Source organism: Prionailurus bengalensis, chromosome C2 (assembly GCF_016509475.1).
Source record: "Prionailurus bengalensis isolate Pbe53 chromosome C2, Fcat_Pben_1.1_paternal_pri, whole genome shotgun sequence".
In the NCBI taxonomy this organism is placed as follows: Eukaryota; Metazoa; Chordata; class Mammalia; order Carnivora; family Felidae; genus Prionailurus; species Prionailurus bengalensis.
The window spans coordinates 137,861,934-137,883,623 of record NC_057350.1 but is presented as its reverse complement, the minus strand read 5'-3'; the positions used below and the strand labels follow the sequence as shown (position 1 = coordinate 137,883,623).

Here is a 21,690-nt window from a genome sequence, read left to right as displayed (position 1 = left end):
TTTTTGCTCACTCCTTAAAAGCTAACTTATCCTAGATAGATTACTTAACTTTTTGCCTCTACAGTTTATCAATCTATAAAACAGAACTCTAAAAATTAGGTGACGTTATCGCTTTTGAGATTAGTTGATGCATGTAAAAAAAAAAAAACAAAAAACCAGAAAAATGCCTGGCAATATGGTAGCTATTGTGCCATTAACAGGGATGATATAGGGAAGTGAAATCTCTAGGGCTAGAAGTAAAAGTAAGATGTGCTATAGGGTAGCCATTGTAATGAAGGAATATATCTTGCCCAAATAATGTCTTATTTTTTTTCTGGAGAACTGTAGTTTGTTGCATTTTGTTTTCTGTATTAAATCTTCAATATACTAGAAGATGCTGGATTTGAACTGAATCAAAGCATAGCTATTCAATACTTTCGATCTACAAAAACAAGCTATTTTGTGTGTTTTATCCCAGGATGAGTCACCTCTCACATACTCACAGATAAGAACCCTTGGGAAAACTAAAATAGGGAACTTGAAACAAATTATATGTTTCCAATCATCTTTTTTAGAAATGCTGAGAGACTGATTTGGCCGAGCACACATGTGGGCAGGTTGCAATCATGACGGCAACGAGCAACGGGTACGAACAGCAAAATGTCTGGAGATCCGAATCAGGCGGCTTCTAATTCTGACAGTTACTAGCCATGTACTATGTAAGCTCAAAGGACTTAATCGTTCTGAGACTCAAATTCCCCATTTGTAGAAGTAGAATTCCCCTGTGCTCTAACAGCAACCTCTCGATAAATGGCAGATATTATCAGATACAAGAAGGGGTCATCTGAATTCTCCTTGATTTGTCCACGCTGAGAAGTAGAGAAAAGACATAAAGGGAAAGCATGCACTCCCTTCCCAAGACTACAAACACCATGAATGGAGACAGGCAGAGCAAAAAGCTTTCCAAATCACGGCACTCTGGCAATTGTTTCAAACCTATCTCATGGCATGACCAAAAGGTTTTGCTTTTAAAAGAAGATCTATACATACTAATTCCAGGAATGCTTTCTATTGGAATCTGTCGAACTCCATCTTTAAAACACGAAAGTCCAGGGTATACTTTTCGAATCTGGGCTTGTTTTCTTTCTATCAGCTTTTTAATGATCTGTAAAGCACAGGAAGAAAATGTGTTTAGTGACAGAAGTTTGTGGCTACAGATTAAGCTACTCAACCTAGGAAGTTGGGCCCCTAAATATAGCCTTCAGGACACAAAAAAGGAGAAAGGGTGAATGCCATTTTACGGGTAAGACATGAAAACATTCTATTACACACCATGCCCCTTCGGTGGCATTCACACAACTGTCTTTGAAACCTTGTCCCCTGCCATTCAAAACAGCCAAGACTGAGAGAACACACTGCCCTCAGGGGCGGCGGTCCTCCCTAGCACAGGAGCCAGTGATTCTGTCTTGCTTCTCTGAGGGGCCTCTGCCCAAGCTGCAGCCAAGCAGCCCTGTGCATCAGCTAACCTAGCTGAGCCCCGAGTCAAGACCCCTTCAGGTCCCCAGAGCAGGAACTATTCCCTTCGGACTGGAGGGCACATGAACAGGCCTCAGAAAGTTGCCAATGACAGGATGACCTTACTAGCACTCAAAATTGCCAAGGCTTGGGTGCCTGGGTGGCTCAGTTGGTTAGGCGTCCGACTCTTCATTTTGGCTCAGGTCGTGATCTCACGGTTCATGAGTTTAAGCCTCACGTCAGGCTCATACTGACAGTGCAGAGCCTGCTTGGGATTCTCTTTCTCCCTCTCTCTCTGCCCTTCCCCGGCTCATGCTCACTCTCTCTCAAAACAAATAAATAGCCCTAACCCATGCTGTTTGCATCAAAAAAGCAATTCCAAATTGTTCAGGCAACACAACTGTTGTGAGCATTCAGGACCTATAAGGGAATTTTGTAAAATAATTCCTAATGTACTTAGGTTAACTATTTCCAAAACAGTACAGTTTTCCATTTTAAAAAAAAAAAAAAAAAAAAAACAGAAAAAGATAAATTAAAAATAGCCATCCAGAAACTGTCATCACTGAATTTTGGAAAAGAAAAAACAAAACAGTAGCAGTCATTAATTGAATTTACAAAGGAAAACAAAAAATTCCAGTTCCTAACAGCTTGATCTCAAACACATCGTTGGTAAATGTTCTAGCATGAATACATTTTAATCCTAACAAGTAAACAAAGAACTCCATAATGTGAATAGGACTAGTCAAAGTATATTCCTAACAAATCTAGTTCAATGCTGTCCAATAGAAATACAATGTGGGGCACCTGGGAGGCTCAGTCAGTTAAGCATCTGACTCTTGATTTAGGCTCGGGTCATGATCTCACCATCATGGGATCAAGCCCCATGTTGCGGCTGGAACCTGCTGGAACGTGACCATGGAACCTGCTTGGGATTTTCTCTCCCTCTCACTCTGCCCCTCCCCAACTTGTGCTTTCTCTCTCTCTACATAAATATTAAAAAATATATATATATAATGCAAACCACTAATGTAATTTTTTTTTAATGTTTATTTATTTTTGAGAGAGACAGAGCATGGATGGGAGAGGAGCAGACAGAGAGGGAGACACAGACTCCGAAGCAGGCTCCAGGCTCTGAGCTGCCAGCACAGAGCCTGATATGGGGCTCGAACTCACGAGCCTTGAGATCATGACCTGAGCCGAAGTCAGATGCCCAACCGACTGAGCCACCCAGGCGCCCCATCACTCATGTAATTTTAAATGTTCCAGTAGCCACACTCTTTAAAGTAAAATGTAACAGGTAAAATTGGATTTTAACAGTATGTTTTTATTTACCCCAATATATCCAAAATATTATCACGGCTGTATATAATCATTAAAAAAAAATAAAGATATGTATGAGATACTTTACATTCTTTTATTCATAACAAGTCCTCAAAACTGTAGTGCATCTCAATTTCAGCAGTCTATATATCAAGTGCTCAATAGCCAATATGTAGCTAGTGGCTCCCATTCTGGACAGACAGATCTAGATGGATGCTACCCCTTGTTTATTTATGAATCTAAGTCTTTTTTTTTTTTTTAATTTTATTTTTAAGTAATCTCTACACCCAGCATGGGGCTCAAATTTACAACTCCAAGATCAAGAGTCACATGGCCTACCAACTGAGCCAGCCAGGCACCCCAAGTCTAAGTTTTTGGGTTTTAAGTTTTTGTATTTATTTAGGTAATCTTCTACACCCAATGTGGGGCTTGAACTCACAACCCCAAGATCGAGAGTCATATACTCTTCCAACTGAGCCAGCCAACAAGCACCCCTCCCCCAGTCTAAGCCTTTTTTTAGAATTTCTTTTTAATGTTTATTTTTGTGAGAGAGAGAGAGGCGGGAATGAGCAGGGGAGAGGCAGACAGGGAGGGAGACAGAGGATCTAAAGCAGGTTCTGCGCTGACAGCAGCAATACCAATGTGGGGCTCCAACTCATGAACCGTGAGATCATGACCTGAGCTGAAGTTGGACACTCAACCAACTTAGGCACCCAGGTGCCTCCCTCCTCCAGTTTAAGTCTTTTTAAAAGAGAATCCTAATGGCAATCTCTTAAATAAACACCTTCAAAAAATATAACTTCAAAGTTAAATTTTAAAAGCTTTTCTCTTTATCAGGAATGCTCTCAGATGTGATATCCCACCCCAGTGGGTTCCACACCCCTTGTGTAGCACCTTGAAGGTTTGGGGTCCTAGTGAGTGACTGGTAATGGCAGTAGAGGGTTTCTTAACCCCTCTGAGCCTCCAAGGATCGCTTTGGAAAAAGGAGACATTTCACTTCTGTTCCAGTCTTTTATCTTCACTTCCCTCGAAAATGTCTCCACTTCTCCACCTGTCATCATCCTTCTCTCCTCAAATCCTTCTCCCGGTCCACCACTGTCCATTTTAGTCTCCCCAAACCAAAGATTTAGGGGACTCCCCCATCTGTGATATGCCAAGAAGTCTTAGCACGTCTTCTTACAAAGAGATCACGCTAGTTGGCCTCACCCTTACTTTGCATCCTCCAAACCCAGCCCCCCTCATTGTTTCACACTTGGATGAAGATTTGAGAAGTATCCCCACCTCTCAGGCCCTTCGCCCCAACACGCACAAGCACTCATACACTCACCTCTGTCTGCTCAGGGTCTAGTCACACTTTCTCAAATAGTGCCTTTTATCACTGGCACAGCTATGGTCCTAGCTGAATCTATTTATGCTGGACTCTGAATCTTTGCCCATGCTGATGGGATTTAGCAGGCTCAAAACAGCTCAAAATATATCTCACATGAAGACACCTCCAATGATGCTAGACCCTTACAGATCGCACTTTCCTCCTGGAGCCAACGCTCACAAAGTAGTCCTCCACTCCCACTCTGCTCCCCTGTCCAGCTGCAAACTTCTCTATCTCCACCAGCCACAACCACAGTATATTCTGCTCTTGCATGCTTCTAGGGGCCAGGAAAACCCTCTACACACTTACAACTTTGTTTGCTACCACCACTAGTCCTTGCCTTCCACAAGGAGGTCTTCAAAAGTCAGAATAAAGAGACTTGTGACACTCACTTGAATTCTGTGGAAGAAGATACTACATGAATCCAAGTATTTTATTACGGTGAGTTCACGTCTCTTTGAAAGGAACTAGGTTAACACCTCCAAGCCAGCATGAGCCACTCTGAGGCACGTGTTAGAGAAGGCTGGAGGGAAACAGGGAAGGTGAGGAGAGAGGGAGAGGAGATCCAAGAGGAGGGGAGAAAGAGGAAGGGAGAGGGAGCACTGTCGTCTAAATAAGTGCCTGCTTTTGCTAGCTCCTTGTGTGTGCCTTTCCCCTCTATGTAGTAAGAGCCAAAAGATCCAGACTAGGTGAATCTGCAGGGGAATCCTGCTCTCAGCTTCCACCCAGAGACACAGGAGTCCTGCTCAGAGGAGGAATGAGGGAAGGGCAGCTGACTGCCCGGTGATGGCTCTAGTTGGCCGGCAGGCCCCCCATGCTGAACACTAAGCCGCTGAATACAGACCTGCTCATTAAACTCCAAAGAGAACAATGAAGAAAGCTAGCTCTTCAGAGAGAGACAGAGGGGGGAGGTGGGGGGGCTTCTGTGCTTTTATTAACTCTCCAAGTACCCTATTTGTAATTCTAAGGCTGACATCTCTTAGCAAGAAACAACAAAGGTTGTTATTTTCTAACTTAAAACAAAGGGGGGGGGAGCTTTTACTCACAGTCATGCTCACATTCATAAGAACAAGTCTGACCCACTTCAAGTAAAAGGAAAATATTTATTGAGCTCCTACTATGCACCAAACTCTATGTAAGGAGTTTTACATCTGTCATGTTGGTCATGTCTGACAAACAACTAAGAACTAGGGCTAGGAACATGAGTAGAAACCAGAAAACAAAGATGGGTTGAAGACAGACGTGTTTTTTTGGTTACCTGCTAGGAGAAAAGTGCACTAGAATGAAGAACAGAGGTATGAAGTGGAATTGATGTGCAAAGACACAGCCGCAAAGCCCGTTCTTGAATGCCAACGAACTACGGGAGCAAGGAGGTGGCTTCACACAAAATGCATTCATTTCATAAACGGCCTCTGCACACTCCCCAATTCTGCTCTTTTTATGGTATTTTCTTTTCTATCTTGGATAAATGTAAAATTACTATGCAGTCAAATCTATCAACCTTTCCCCTTACCGTTTCTCTTTTAGTTCCTGTGCATAAAAGACTTCGCCCCATAATCAGGTAACAAATCACTGAATTCCTACAAGTATAAGCCTTCAGAAGTTGCAACGTTAAAAGAAGAGATGGATACATACGAAGATAAACCCTAAGTAAGATAATGAATAACAAAAATTCAAATGACCGGATCAAACATATGCTAGAGAAGTTCAAAGGAGAAACTGAACAGGCCCAAGTAATCCGATTTGTATGTGCGTTGGGGAGAGTGAGGTGGGTAATGGAGAAAGACACCAAGATAGAGGCTTAAAGCATCAGTAATGACCTTTAGAGAAGAGTTTAGGAAACCAAAGAGGTAAGTATGGGAAGGATGCAAGAGGCCGGAAGGTAAAAGGCTTTGAAGGTGAAAGTAAGATACGTCATCATATTTATAAGTTTTGTATTTTACACCAATTTAACAAGTGTTGACTCTTTTCGGAATGGTGCTTAGAGAGGAGACAGATCAAGGATACGATCAAAGAAGAAATCTATACAAACCACTGTAAACTAAGGCTACGTTACGTGCGAGAGCCATGCACCTGGCACCCACTGGTACGCAACTCACCCAACGAAGACCAACCTGTATGGAAGGAATTTGAGTCACATGCTTACCTCCTTCTGCTTCTTAATGATGACAGAAAATTCTGTGTATGGGATCCGTGGATTTAGCTCACATCCCATTAAAGTGGCCCCTTCATAATCCTTGATGTAGCCAACATATTTGGTTTTAGGTATTTTAATTTCTTTGGAGAAACCCTGCAATGAGATTAAATTCATTCATATGGGTGTTGTGCATCAGGTACTTACTGAGGGCAAACCACGTGGTAGGCCTCAAGATACGCTTCTTTCAAGTTCTCATCACATTATTCGGGGAAGGATTAGCGAGAAACCCCTCCACGAAGTTCAAAAACATCACAAATCAAACTGTGCAAGCAGGAAGCAAGATGACATAAACCCATAATCCTCGTAAAACACGAATTATACAAAACAGTTTTCACAGAAATTAAAATAAGCTTTAAATGCATAATTTCTCCCAACATGGGGAGGGAACCGCAGGATTCTCAACAAATCAAACACCGATCTAAATTCTGAAAGAAAATCTTATCCAAAAGTATATTAATTAGGGGCACCTGGCTGGCTCAGTCAGTACAGCATGTGACTCTACATCTTGGGGTAGTGGGTTCAAACTGCACGTTGGGTATAGAGATTACTTAAAAATAAAATCTTTAAATATATATACAAATTCGTTTAAGTTTACTTAGAGAGAGAGAGCATGCTCAAGTATGCATGAGTGGAGGAGGGGCAAAGGGAGAGGGAGGGAGGGAGGGAGGGAGGGAGGGAGGGAGGGAGGGAGAGAGAGAGAGAGAGAGAGAATATCCCAAGCAGGCTCCTTGTTGTCGGTGCGGAGCCCAATGCAGGGCTCAAACTCACAAACCATGAGATCATGACCTGAGCCAGACACTTAACTGACTGAGCCACCCAGGAGCCCCTATATATATAAGAATTAGAACTTTGATGTTGAGGAAATGAAACCCCTACTGTATAGGCAAAAACTTCTAGACCATCATAATGTGTAGCTGTTTCAGTGACATTTATTTAAAATTTATTCTTTTACATACTTGAACCTGCAGTAACCTAGTATTTCAGGATATATATTCTAAATATATATTATAAACATAACTCTCCTTACAGTGCCTATTTCACTTCTTTGCAGTAAATTACTTGAAATTCAGAACTATCACCAGCAGTTTCCTGCTTCCCTTTCAGCAAAAACTTATTTTCCAAGCAATCATTGCCATAATCCTCAAAGAGGACTACAGACAAGTCATTTAAAAAACATGACTGATATTTCAAGCTTTGCAATGTATTTACAGCCTAAGGATGATGTTTAAGCCCTCAGTACAACAATCCCACCAAGTTCTCCCAAGTGAGTTGTATTTAAAAAGTCACAAACAGGGGCGCCTGGGTGGCGCAGTCGGTTGAGCGTCCGACTTCAGCCAGGTCACGATCTCACGGTCCGTGGGTCCGAGCCCCGCGTCGGGCTCTGGGCTGATGGCTCAGAGCCTGGAGCCTGTTTCCGATTCTGTGTCTCCCTCTCTCTCTGCCCCTCCCCTGTTCATGCTCTGTCTCTCTCTGTCCCAAAAATAAATAAAAAACGTTGAAAAAAAAATTTTTAAATAAAAAAATAAAAAGTCACAAACAGATCCTAAAGAATGAGAAGAAAATAAATAGGAGATGAACTATCTGACATCAGAGGAAAATAAGCTCTCTAGTCACACAAGACTTACATAAAAAAAGAAGTTAATAGATTTTATGTATTCATGAAATACAGTTCTGTACATGAAAAAGCCATAAACAATGTTGAGACAGCTGATGAAAGGTAGAAAAATCACAAAATAAAAGGTTAATATCCTTAGATACAAGACTTTTCATAAGTCACTGTGAAAATAAAGATTTTAGTAGAAAAAGAGGCAAAAAGACAATGAATTGGCAATTCAAAAACAGAAGAAGAAATACAAAGGATCAACGAACAAGAAAAAAACATGTCAAACTTCACAAAGATCAAATAAATGCAAACACACACAATTTATCTAGGAAAGGAGTAAAAATATATTCCTGAACCCCTTACATACTGCTGACAAGAACAGTTGTTACAGTCCCTGTCAATGCATAACAAAAACCTTGAATATGTCTGGAAACAACTCTACTTCTAGACCCTTATTCTAAGCAAACTTAACATAGATGAGGGCAACACGCATACACACACACACACACACACACACACACACACACACACTTATAAATGTACACCTGTGTGCAAGAAATACTTAAATGTCCTAAAAACGTGGTAATGGTTTAATGATTTTCTACTTACACCATAAAATTTCAGAGAGCCATCAAAAATTACATAACAAATGATCAGAATATAGTAAGTGAAAAAGGCAAGTAATTAAATCACATATACTACGAGCCAAGTTTTTATTTATATATATACACACACATGAACACACACACACAGAGAACAATTACTAGAAAGGTATATATCAAAACATTAACAGTCAATCTCTTTGGGACGGTAAAATTGCAAGTGGGTTTTCTTCATTCTGCTTTACTAGGTCTTCCAAGATTTCTACAATAACTGTGTTATCACTTTTGTAGTTAGGAAAGTGTTTAGGAATTATAAAGCACTATTAAAAAAAAAAAATATGCAGCCAAAGAATAATCCTTAAAAAGTTGAGCTGACAGGGTTGAACCACTATTCTTATTTGTTTGCAGTCATGACTACACAGGTATATACAATTGTCAAAGCTTATCAAAATGTTGGTTTAAGATCTGAGCATCTTATAAGTCAAGTATGCATCATTTTTCTAAATTTAGATATAATTCTTTAAATACTACCTTTAACCCCCCCCCCAAAATAAATAAAAAATAAAATAATAAACAAACAAATAGTATCTTTAACCCGAAAAAAAAAAGCTGAGGTGAAAACTTCTGGTAAGAAAGGACCAAGGTGGCAGTCACATTCCTAGCCTTATGTGCGCTGCTGAAGAACGATTGTCTGAAGCCCTTCATAGACTTCAGAATTTTCTTTCTGCTGTCATAAATGGCAGCTTCCCAGAGACTGAAACTATTTGATAGATGGAGAACTCTATTTACCCAGTCCTTAGGCTGGAAATTTCTCCTTAGCCCGGGGATACCATATATTAGAATTCCAGGATGCAATAGAATACTTCATTTATAGATGACATTCATTCATTCACCCAACAAATATTTATTTAGTACTTACTATGGGCTGGTTATACCCTCTAATACAGTCTGAAGCTTACTACTGACTTAAGGATTAAAAAATGCATGTCCTTCTTGTAAGTAGAAAATGATAGAGGAAAAACTTATTTGGATGAAGGCTACCTGAGAATATACTAAGAAAAGAAACAACAGAACAAAGTTACACGTGAACAACCTACCTGTTTCTTGAAATAACCAATTGCATATTCATCTGCATATGTGAGAAAGTTCAGGATGTCATGCTTTATATGATATTCTTTCAAGTGATTCATCAGGTGTGTTCCATAGCCCTATGTGAAAGTTAGTACACAAACATATTAGGTTCTGGAGAAAGGACATTCCTACAAATTCACTGGGAAATGTTGGCAAATTTAGGAGTTGGTACTTTGATACATGTTAACAACATAGACTAACATCCGTTCTCACATTTTTCAACTTTGAAGACGACCTACAAAACCCAAAAATTCAAAATCCTTGAACTGAGATATAATCAACATTTAAAAATACAAGCTTCTGGCTCTTTGAAAAAAACACACCAAAGCTACAAGCGGCTAGTTCAAACCTAAAGAGTGATGGCTGAATATTAATAAAGCAGTTTGGGGACTAAATATTCTGATTTCTGCTTATCTTTAAAGTATTTGAGAACCTGAGATACAAAGAGCAAGGTAAATGAAAACTGCTAGGGGCGCCTGGGTGGTTCAGTTGGTTAAGCATCCAACTTCAGCTCAGGTCACGAGCTCATGGTTTGTGAGTTCGAGCCCTGTGTCGGGCTCTCTGCTGTCAGGTCGGAAGGCCCCTTCAGATTCCGTCTCCCTCTGTCTGCTCCTCTCCTGCTCATGCCCTCTCTCTCTTTCTCAAAAATAAACATTAAAAAAAAAAGTGCTAATCTTTACTAGAATACTAACCCAAGCGTTTCCTGTATGTATACAAATCAGCAACCCTTCCAAAGAAATGTAATCATATCACACAGACAGGGTTTTCATCTTTGTCTTATCAGGCCTTTCCAAGCGAGGTCTAAGAAACCCAGGATCTCTGAGAGAGTCAGAAGACATAAGAAGTAAACTAAAGACAGTGAACAATGCTGAATAAATTAATGATTGAAATACGAAAAAAAAAATGCAAGTATCAGGTTTTTCAGTCATATACAAAGCTTAGACAAAATCTATACATTTAAAGTGACTGTTTTAGAACTTCATTAAAAGAGGGGAAAGTAAATCCAAGCATCCAGACACAAATACCCTCACATAAATATTTTAGAATTTGGTGACACACTTTTCTGAAGAACTCAAATGTGCTTACTCATGGAAATGTAGTTGCACAGGGGGAGAAGGATCTTTGGAGTCATTTGATCTAATTCTCTATCCCATGTGACACTAGAAGGCTTCTGCCATCTATCCCGAAAAGGCGAGCTGTTAGAGCCCCGCCAGGATAGGGGGATCACTTGGTCCTTACATAGGCCAGTTCATTTTCAGATATTGTTATGGTTGGGAAGTTCTTCCTAAAGTTCACCCGAGATCTGACCCTTTCTTATTTCTACTCATTGACCTTAGTTCTACTCTTAGAGTAACAAAGGATCATTCTTGCTCGTAATAACTCTTCAAGCCCTTCAAGACTATACTCTCTCATGCCCATCCCTACCTCCCAAACCCCATGTGAAATACCATTGAGGTTTTAGTCCTTCCTTAAAAGGCATGCCTGGAAGACCCCTTATTAATCTAATCATTGTCTTTAGGGCTTTCTCCTGTATATCCATGCTCTTCTAAAGCAGAGATCCCCGGACCAAGCATAATAATTAGGGGATGGTCTGCCCAGTGAATAGGATAATAGTATTACCACCTGATTTTTCCAGAAATTATTCTTCCATTGATGTTACCCAAAGGACATCTTAGCTTTCCACAAACATACCCCAATACTGAAATATTGTGATTTCAATAAAACTTCGATAAAAAGAGGAATGAAATGTCTCTTTCCTTGAGGAGAAGATGGTAAAATGGGGAAGATAAACCCATAAATACAAAATAACACTATAGAGCTGTGCTGTTCAATATGGTAGCTCATAGCCACATGTGGCTTTTGAGCAACTGAAATGTGACTAGCTGAAACTGAGATGTACTAGAGTGTGTAAAATACACATCAGGGAAAAAAAGCTCAATAACAGCTTACCCTTATTACATGTTGAAATGACAGTATTTTGGACATGTTAGGTTAAATAAAAAATACAAAATGAATTGCACCTGTTTCTTTTTACTCTTTTAAATATGGCTACGCAAAAATTTAAAATTATGTATGTGGTGGGGCACCTGGGTGGTTCAGTCAGTTGAGTGTCTGACTTCAGCTCAGGTCATAATCTCATGGTTCATGGGTTCGAGCCCCACATCAGGCCCTGTGCTGACAGCTCGGAGCCTGGAGCTTGCTTCTGATTCTGTCTCTCTCTCTCTCTCTCTCTCTCTCTGCCCCTCCACTGCTCACGCTGTCTCTGTCTCTCAAAAATAAATAAATGTAAAAAAAAATGTTTTTAATTATGCATGTGGCTTGCATTTGAGGCTCAAAGTATATTTCTATTGTGTAGCATTGGTATAGAATCATGTATTTGTACCTATAATAAAGAAAAAGGCTGTATGGTATTTAAAAGGGGGAAGGAGGAAGGTACTTTTCCTTATGTTTAAGCTAGGCCTTAATAGAGTTTGTCAAATGGAAAGCAAGGTAAGAGGATGGATTGGAAATGTAAATGTAAAGAAAAACAAACTTATATAAAAGTATTATAAAGAAATATTGGAAAGTGGGTTTATAACATAGGGGTACAAAAAGGCTTCCTAAAAAAAATGTAAAATGCAAAAGTACAAAGGAAAGAAGAGATTAAGTAGATTACTTCAAATTTTAAAACTCCTTAAAGATATTATAAGCAATTGAAGATACCATAAACAAAACACAAATGACAACTGACAGCACAGTTGTAAGATATATTACAAAGATTTAACATCTTCTATGGGATCAGTACAAAAAAAAGAAAGACAGGGGTGGCCTGGGTGGCTCAGTCGGTTAAGCATCCAACTCTTGGTTTTGGCTCAGGTCATGATTTGGTGGTTTGTGAGCTCGACGCCCACATCAGGCTCTGCACTGACAATGTGGAGCCTGCTTGGGATCCTCTCTACCTCCCTCTCTCTCTGACCTTCCCCTGCTCTCATTCTGTCTCAAAATAAATAAACTTTAAAAAGAAAAAGAAAAATGGTCAAAGCACAGGAACAAGTCATAGGTATCACCAAAAAAAATAAATTCCGACGTTCAACTTCAATAGTAATTAGAGCACTCCATCGGGAAATGCAACATACTGTCACTCAACAGTATGTCACCACCTCTAAGGTTGATGGTATCCAGTGTCAGTAAAGACAGGGGAAATGGTACTCTGCAAAACCATTTACACTGGTAAAAATGTAAATTGGTAAGCCCATTGAGAAGGGCAATCTAGAAATTTCTTTTTTTTTTTTTTTTTACTTAAGACAGGCCATATTCAATTCTGTGTAATTCCACTTCTCAGCGTTCAGAAAAACATTTCCAAAAAGAGCATTGTTTGTGAAAGAAAACATCTGTAAATAAACATAACTGTCTTCTTTTTAAAAATTTTTTAATGTTTGTTTATTTTGAGAGAGTGGGGGAGGGACAGAGAGAGAAACACAGAATCTGAAGCAGGCTCCAAGCTTTGAGCTGTCAGCACAGAGCCCGACGTGGGGCTCAAACTCACAAACTGTAAGATCATGACCTGAGCCGAAGTCGGATGCTTAACAGACTGAGCCACTCAGGTGCGCCAAACATAAATGTCTTCAATAGAGAATATTATATAAATTATGTTGCTTCCACATTATTAAATACTATAGAAAGAAAATAGCTTTATATCAGCACTAATAGAAATTTCTGCAATGATGAAAATGTTCTTTATCTATGCTATCCAATATAGTAGCCGTCAGTCACATGTGGCTATTGAGTACTTGTGTGACTGAGGAACTGAATTTTAAATTTTAGTTAATTTTAATTGATCTAACTATAAGTTTAAATAAGCATATATATGCACTAAAGTTGAAAGAGCTCTAAGACATTATGAAAAGTGTTTATGTCAACAGCAACAAAACACATAGCCACTCTTATAAACAGGTACATTTTCCTGCACATAAATCAGTAAAGAAGCATCTGGAAGGTTGTACACGAAGTTGAGAATAGCGGGATGGCAGGGAGAAGGGGGAGTGGGATTTTTGCTTTACCTAAAAGTGTATTTATGTATGATCTATGTAATTAAAAATTATGTTTAAAGAAAAATTAAAACTAGAAAAAAGAAAAGGTTGGCTAGTTGGAGGGAACTGCATGGGCACAGAAATAGCAATATTTAGGAATTCATAAGAAATGCATCTTCTGACAAAACTCACTTTAACATAGATAAAGTTGATGGAAGAAAGCGAGGCTTTTGTTACAAGGGGTTAATAGGCCATAAACTTTCTAAGCTTTGCCCACAATCCAATAATTTTTCTCAAGAAGAACAGTAATGGTTCTTTTGTAAATAGCTTCTCAAAACCCACATAAGATATTGTTCATCACTGGCCACTTATTTGTCACCTTGCCAAATAAATTTTCCAGATTCCAATCGCTTAAGAGTAAGGGTTTTATCTTTTAACTTAAATCCTGTCTAGTACTGTGACTGGCAGTAGAGGTAAAACATTTCCTTGATTAGCTTAAATGTTTCCTTGGCAGGCAATTAGCAATATTAAACCACTATATACAAATGTTTAGATTTTCACCCTTTATTGGTCCACCTTTATTGTTAACTATCACCAAAGGTTTTATTTACTTATTTTTTTTTAATTTGAGTTTCTGATACCTTATTTTTTCTTTCTTTTTTTATTTTTTTTATTTTTTAATGTTTATTATTGAGAGACAAGAAGACACAGAGCTCATGAGCAGGGGAGGCGCAGAGAGAGAGAGGGAGAGACAGAATCCGAAGCAGGCTCCAGGCTCTGAGCTGTCAGCACAAGCCTGATGTGGGGCTCAAACTCACAAACGTGAGATCATGACCTGAGCCAAAGTCGGACGCCCAGCCAACTGAGCCACCCAGTTGCACCAAAGGTTTTCTTTTCTAAATCCATCTAGCAACCTCAGTGTTTATTTAAATATTAAGATATATAAATATTAGCTCCATAACTTTAAGTGTGCATGATAACAAATCCAAATAGTTTTGAGATGACAAGATAATTCTAAAACCAGGTGACGAGCTTCAAGTAAAATCTCAAATGTTATCTTGCGTGTGCTCTGAGTGAGATAAAGTCACATACAAATCTTATTTCCTCATTCTCAGGAATTTATATGCAAGCTGGATTCTCTAAAACGAGAGGAGGCAAATTTGAAAGTATCATTTAGCCAAGATTTTTAACATATTAAATAGAAATCTAAAACCTCCACTTATGAACTTGAGGTTTTTTTCCACATAGGTGCCACCAACACTTGCTTTTATCAAACTTCCCCATTTATCAAGACTAATCTTCATTTTCTAGAACTACAGTTTCAAGTCATTTACAAAAAGTGGCTTTTCTAGTTCCTCCTACTGGGTTTGTAATATTTGGCCACCTGCCTGCAAATCTTTAGAAAATTACATGGTTTGGGAAAAAAATAAACTGCCCTTCTGGGAAGTAATAAGACAGAGTATCCAATTCATATTAAATACCTTTAGTTTTCCTCTGGTGGCCCTAAAAGCGTCCACGTCACCCTCAATCAACCTCTCCAAACAAGGTGCTTGGTGTAAGTTTTCTCTGCAAACAAAAACTTTGCAATCTTTTTCTGAAATCATAAACTAAGGACGTTTGCCAGTTCCCTCTCCCTATGAAAAGCCAAACAAATTTTGCTTTTAAGTACGTTTCTAAACTCTGCATACTTGAAATTGTTTCCCACTTTGGCGAGCAGAAACTAAAAAATGATACGCACAGCAACAGCACCATCTAAAGACACGCTGTCAGAATTCCTTGGAAAAAGTGCGAGACGTCAGTTTTGAGCCAATTTGGGCTCTCACCTTCCCCAGTCAGAATGACAGATGTATGACTGATGAATTTTGTTTATCCTTTGCTGCTCAGTACTATGAGTCAAAGACAAAAAGCCCCACTTGTGCTTCGTGAGAAGAAATCAGCAGCTATCATGGGCTCTGTGACCAGAGTAAAGCCGTTGATGAAAACCAAAGTACCCACAGCACTGGCTGTAGCCCTCAATCAGAGAATGATTCCTACCAGTGAATTACTGCTGTTTTTTGTACATGGCATTGCTTCTTTGCAGCTAGAGCAAGCAACAGTGTCCCTAGACCTGCACTGCCCGATATGGGAGCACTGGCCACATGTGCCCAGGGAGCACCTGAAATGTAGCTAGTCCAAATGGGGACGTGTTCTAAGTGTAAAACACATCCTAGGTTCCAGAGAGTTAGTACAAAACAAAGAATATAAAATGTCTCATTAGTGATTCTCTGTGACATTGAGTACAGTGACACCTCTTTGGGTAGTGGGTAAAATACGTTGTTAAAATTAAATTTGCCGTTCAGGCTCTGCTCTGTGAGCTTGGAATTCTCTCTCTCCTCTCTCTCTCTGCTCCTCCCATGCTTGTGTGATCTCTATCTCTATCTCTCTCAGAATAAATAAACATTTAAAAATAATGAAATAGAAAAGAAAAGAAAAGAGAAAAGAAAAAAGAGAAAAGGAAAGGGAAAAGGAAAGGAAAGGAAAGGAGAGAAATGAAAAGAAAAGAAAAGAAAAGAAAAGAAAAGAAAAGAAAAGAAAAGAAAAGAAAAGAAAAGAAAAGAAAAGAAAAGAAAAGAAAAGAAAAGAAAAGAAAAGAAATTTTGCCAGGGTGCCTGGATGACTCTGTCCGTTGAACATCCACCTCTTTTTTTTTTAATTTTTTTTTTAATGTTTATTTATTTTTGAGACAGAGAGAGACAGAGCATGAACAGGGGAGGGTCAGAGAGAGAGGGAGACAGAATCCGAAACAGGCTCCAGGTTCTGAGCTGGCAGCACAGAGCCCAACGCGGGGCTTGAACCCCAGACCGTGAGATCATGGCCTGAGCCGAAGTCGGATGCTTAACCAACTGAGCCACCCAGGCGCCCGAACATCCACGTCTTGATTTCGGCTCAGGTCATGATCTCACAGTTTGTGAGAGGGAGTCCTGTGTTGGGCTCTCTGCTGACAGCGGGGAGCCTGCTTGGGATTCTCTCTCCCTCTCTCTCTGTTCCTCTCCCACGGGCACTCGTGCTCTCTCTCTCTAAATAAAAACTTAAAAAAACGAAAATTTAATTAAGAAAAGAAAATTAATTTTGCCTGTTTCCTTTTCTTTCAATGTAGCTACTCGAAAACTTAAAATTACATGCGTGGCTCACATTTGCACACTGCATCATATTTCACTGGACAACGTTGCCTCAGACATTCCAGTCATTTTTCTCAGCAGCTATCTAATCCTGAGTTAATTGTCTTCCCACTATTTGCCCTAGTTTTGCATGATAGTTTTTAGGGTTCCCAAAATACCAAATGAATAATAAAAACACATTTCCTGGTTCCATATTCCGAAAAGCAGCAGCAGAATAGAACAAGACATACACTAGATCTGAGGTCTTTCTGACAACAGAGTCTACAGTTTATTCCAGTCAGACTGCAACACCAAATGCAGTTTCAAGGTAACAGCCTCGCTCCGGGGGAGGAAAGAACCAATGCCAAGGCCAAGTGGGAAGGTAAATGAGCCACACACACAGACACACACAGGTAGGCATGCACACGCACATGCGCACACACACCCCACATTCCAAACCCAGCATGAATACTTCTAAAACACAGACCTAAATTTCTTCAAATTTTTCATGACTTCCCTTCTAGAATTTCTTTAGCCCTTGACTGGTTTTAGAGACAAAGCCATAAGACATCTTCCTTAAGTGTAAGCCACCTAAATCATGTAGCCCACGCCACATCCTTTCTGGTGGTTCAGCATTACCAACTGTGTGTGTGTGTGTGTGTGTGTGCCTGTGCGTGTGGAAATTAACAATGAACAGTGAGATTTCTTTTCAAACCTCCCTTCACTTGCCATAGACCGTACTTCAGTTGCATTTGGGGCTGTGTGGGGTCCTTGTTCCTTGCCCCAGGTCCAAACCATTGGGAGAAGCTGACCTATTGGGATATGGAACCATCTACTCTTGTCACACACATACACAGACACCTGCAGCCAGAAAACTCTTCTCGGAAAGTCCTGAACTCCACTTTAGACATTCTGCAGACATGATACAGAGACAGACCTTGCCAAGCTCCACAACTTTAGGGAGAAGCACTGCATTCGGTTTTTCTTCTAACACCTTGGGTTACCCTTACCTTGACTTGCTCATTTGAAGTTACAGCACAGAAAACAATCTCTGTGAATCCTTGGGATGGGAACATACGGAAACAGATACCACCGATGACACGGCCATCTTTAATTAGGGCAAGGGTTTTGTGTTTCCTGAAAGAGTAAGATTATGGCAAAGTTTTACCTATTTTGGTTATATAAAAATACTTTTTGGGGTGTGCCTTATGAACCAACCAGGACAGGAGGGGAGTGGTTTTCTGGAGTGTCTATGGCTGCTTCCTTTATCTAACCACTATCTTGGCAGAACATTCTTTTATTTTTATTTTCATTTTTATTTAATACAGAATGTTTCAAGAACCTGCACGTCATCCTAGCTCAGGGGCCATGCTAATCTTCTCTGTATCGTTCCAATTTTAGTGTATGAGCTGCTGAAGCCAGCACAGAACATTCTCAATGTGGACTCTAGAGTAAGCTTGCCTGCACAAGACTTCATTCATCCAAAAAAAATGTTAGCCACCTACAAAGGGCCTGAGGTTTACAAATAAAGGACAAAGTATGTGTGGAGGTGCTCACCGGTACTGGAATGGTGCTACACTCAATGCCAAGGGTCCCAAATTGAGGGTTCAGAGGGAAGGCACAGTCGTGGACAAATGTGGCATATGTTTCTGAAGACTTTACTCTTACTCAAAAATATTACAGAAACATGATGGAAGAGAATACAAATCCACATGTACAGTTCGTCAAAACCTGCACTGTAGCATCTCTTCAGAACTTCCAAAATGTCACAATGAATGGTCACATGCAGGGATCACAGTCCACATAGGCTGTGGGTCTATATGCATTAAAATACATTCAATTAGAGACCTTTAGGTTTTCTGTTGTTGGGGTTTTACTAAAAGCAACGGATTTTCAAATGTACCTGTCTGATAGCCCAGGAATCTTCCCATAGTTAAGACCCAGCAATAGTGGTACCTGTTAAGATACCAAAATCAAGCATGTTTTTGGCTATGAAAAGTTGGGACCCTTCTTGGTGTTAATACTTCACTACTGTAATGAATGAAGCACAGGATAGTCACCAGCCACTCAAAGTAGAAACCTTCGTTATTATTAACAAAAAAATGTATGAATTGTTGATTAATCTTACTGCTTTTAAGCATGGCACTTAGCTTGATGGAGCTCTGTATTCCCTGGCATGACAAGAGGCAGCAGGATTCAGTGACCCTGGCTGACTTCTAGTATCTGAGTGGTTCCTCCTTCATTTAAAAAGGAAATAAGAAAGAAAGAAGAGCCAGCCAGTCGAGCACCACTTACGGGTCGAAGACAAGCCGTGTGATATACTCTTTGGGCATCCGGGGCAGCTGGTGGGAGAACACATTCTGGAGACCGACTAGCCACATCAGAATCTTCTTGTTGGGTTTCTGGTTCAGGGAATTGCCGACCACGTGAAATTCAATCACACCCCTGCGCTCCTCCAGCCTCGCTGCCTCATCCCTGGCTGAATGTGCTGACAGTAAATTGGTCTGCAATGTGGGAGACAAGAGAAATCAGGCAGAGCTCTTCTCTTAAGACAATGGAGATGGGATCTCTCAATGTTTCTCTTACTTGTTCTAATAAGATGCTCATTTGTGGATTTTCAGGGACCCAAACAACATATACCAGTTACGAAAACAAAACAGAAAAGGGAGACAAAACATTTTGAGAGATTACAGTATTATATGTGTACATGCATACTTATTGTAGATTAGGAGTCATCAAACCTTCCTGCAAAGGGCCAGTTCATAACTAGAAGGTCTCGGTGACAACTAGTCAACACTGTTGCCACACAGGCATACACACGTGAATGGGCGTAATAGTGTTCCAATAAAACAGTATTTAAAAGCAGAGGGAGAGCAGACCAGATTTGGCCTGTGTGCTACTCTTTGGTCTCGAGAAATCCCATCTGGCTGAACTTTGTAGAACCCTCAGGATGACAGACCCCCCCCCCAAATTCTCACTGCAGTCCCGACAGTGGCAGTCACGTTTACAGTGTCAGCACCTCTTTTTGGAAGATAGTTTTCTTTCCAGAGGGTCATCTGTTGACCCACTCTCCACCACAGCTGGTGGCACAATCCCGTGCTGGCACTTCATGCTCCCCATCCTATTTAATCCACCCAGGGATTAATGTGCAGGTAAATGTTCAACAAATAGCTCCCGGGGAAGAACAGCCCCAAACGGTAGCACTTGCTCATCCCGTTGGTCTACAGCTGGCTGCCCAGGTGACCAGGTTCCACTGTGGTCAACTTCAAGCTAACATTGCGTTTAACAACCAGCTCACAAAATTCCTGAAAATTTAACAACTGCCTTGTGCACGCCTATACGAGCCAACTCCAGTTCACTATCAAATCCACCCAACACATCTGGAAATGTGTGATCACATCCACACGTCACAGCTGAAAAACCGAGCTGAACTAATCTGCGAAGGTACTAACTCCTTGAAAGACAAGTACAGAAAAGGTACTACAGTCTTAGATTCCCAGGACTGGATATATCTAACAAGAAATGAGAAGAATAATCTTACAATGAGATCTTTCTCTTAAAACATTCCTGTTCTCTGAATTATCCTCAATACTATCAAACAAATATCTAAGGAAACATGACAAATTAAAAATTGATGGAGCAGAGCCACGCTAAAAAAATTTTACAAGATATTTTATAAGATAATCTCCAACACATCTCTTCATTTCCTGGAAGCTGTCACAAATGTCTTAAACTGCCCTGCCCGTGGATGCAATGCAATGAGATAACAGCAAATTTTTTACCAAAAATGCTTTACTTGAATCGAATCATGAATAAATAGACAAATCCAAAAGGGGTCATTATGGAAAACTAGGGAGCAGGATTCTTCAAAATGGAACTGCCATTTAAAAAAAAAACAAAAAACGGACTGGGGAACTGTTCTAGATTAAAGGAGACTAAAGAGATGAAGAGAAAGAACTAAACGCAATTCATGACCCGTGGCTGATCCTTGAACAACAGCAACAAATGTTATAAAGGACATAATATGGTTATATGGGGAATTCAGATATGGGCTCTCTATACATTCGGCCAAGGGTCAGACTTTCTTATAAAGGGGCCGGGTAACAAGCAGTTTAGGCTTTGTAGGTCCTACACCAGCTGTCTTAATTATTCAAATCTGCTCTTGTAGTGCAAGGCAGACATAGACAACATGTTTAAATTATACTTTATTTACAAAAACAGCCAGTGGGCTAGATTTGGCCTGTAGGCTGTAGTTTGCCAATCCATATATTAAAAAATGTTGTGACCTGGCTAAATTTTCTGAGTGGTAGTTACACTGTGGTAATGTAAAGGAATAGTCTTCATCTTAAGAAATACAGGTAAAAATAGGGGTGAAATGTTGTGACATCTATATTTAATCCTGAAATGGTTCCAAATGGTTCACAGGAGAGAGAGACAGAGGAAATGCAAATGTGGCATGTCAACAATTGGTGAATCTAAATAAAGAAACTAGAGGGGGCGGGGCGGGGGGGGGGGCACCTGAGTGGCTCACTTGGTTAATTCTTGATTTTGGCTCAAGTCATGATCTCACAGTTCGTGAGTTTGAGCCCTGCATTGGACTCTGCTCTGACAGTACGGAGCATGCTTGGGATTCTCGCTCTGCCTCTCCCCTCTCATGTTCTCTTTCTCTGTCTCTCAAAAAAATAAATTTAATAAAAAAAAAATTAAATTGTAAAAAACTATGAATCTCCATCATGAAATTTTTATAACATTTGTCAGGATTTAAATTTTTCAAGTTAAAGAGCTGAGGGAGGTGGGAACACCTTCAGCTGTGTGAGATTATTAGCA

General features: G+C 40.0%; 1 protein-coding gene and 1 non-coding gene across 2 annotated transcripts in view; both read right to left on the bottom strand.

The window, feature by feature from the left end:
* The window catches only part of KAT2B (lysine acetyltransferase 2B), a 103,291-nt gene that overhangs the window by 7,496 nt on the left and 74,105 nt on the right, over window positions 1-21,690 (bottom strand). Inside the window, exons 10-14 of the mRNA XM_043595506.1 lie at window positions 19,159-19,367; window positions 17,874-18,000; window positions 9,683-9,793; window positions 6,330-6,473; window positions 1,030-1,144 (exon numbers count right to left, since the gene is read on the bottom strand). Coding sequence (XP_043451441.1) covers window positions 1,030-1,144; window positions 6,330-6,473; window positions 9,683-9,793; window positions 17,874-18,000; window positions 19,159-19,367 — 706 coding nt within the window. The remainder of the gene's footprint in view (window positions 1-1,029; window positions 1,145-6,329; window positions 6,474-9,682; window positions 9,794-17,873; window positions 18,001-19,158; window positions 19,368-21,690) is intronic.
* LOC122492448 lies at window positions 18,182-18,288 on the bottom strand. The gene has a single exon (XR_006299635.1). It is a non-coding gene; the product is annotated as a U6 spliceosomal RNA (small nuclear RNA).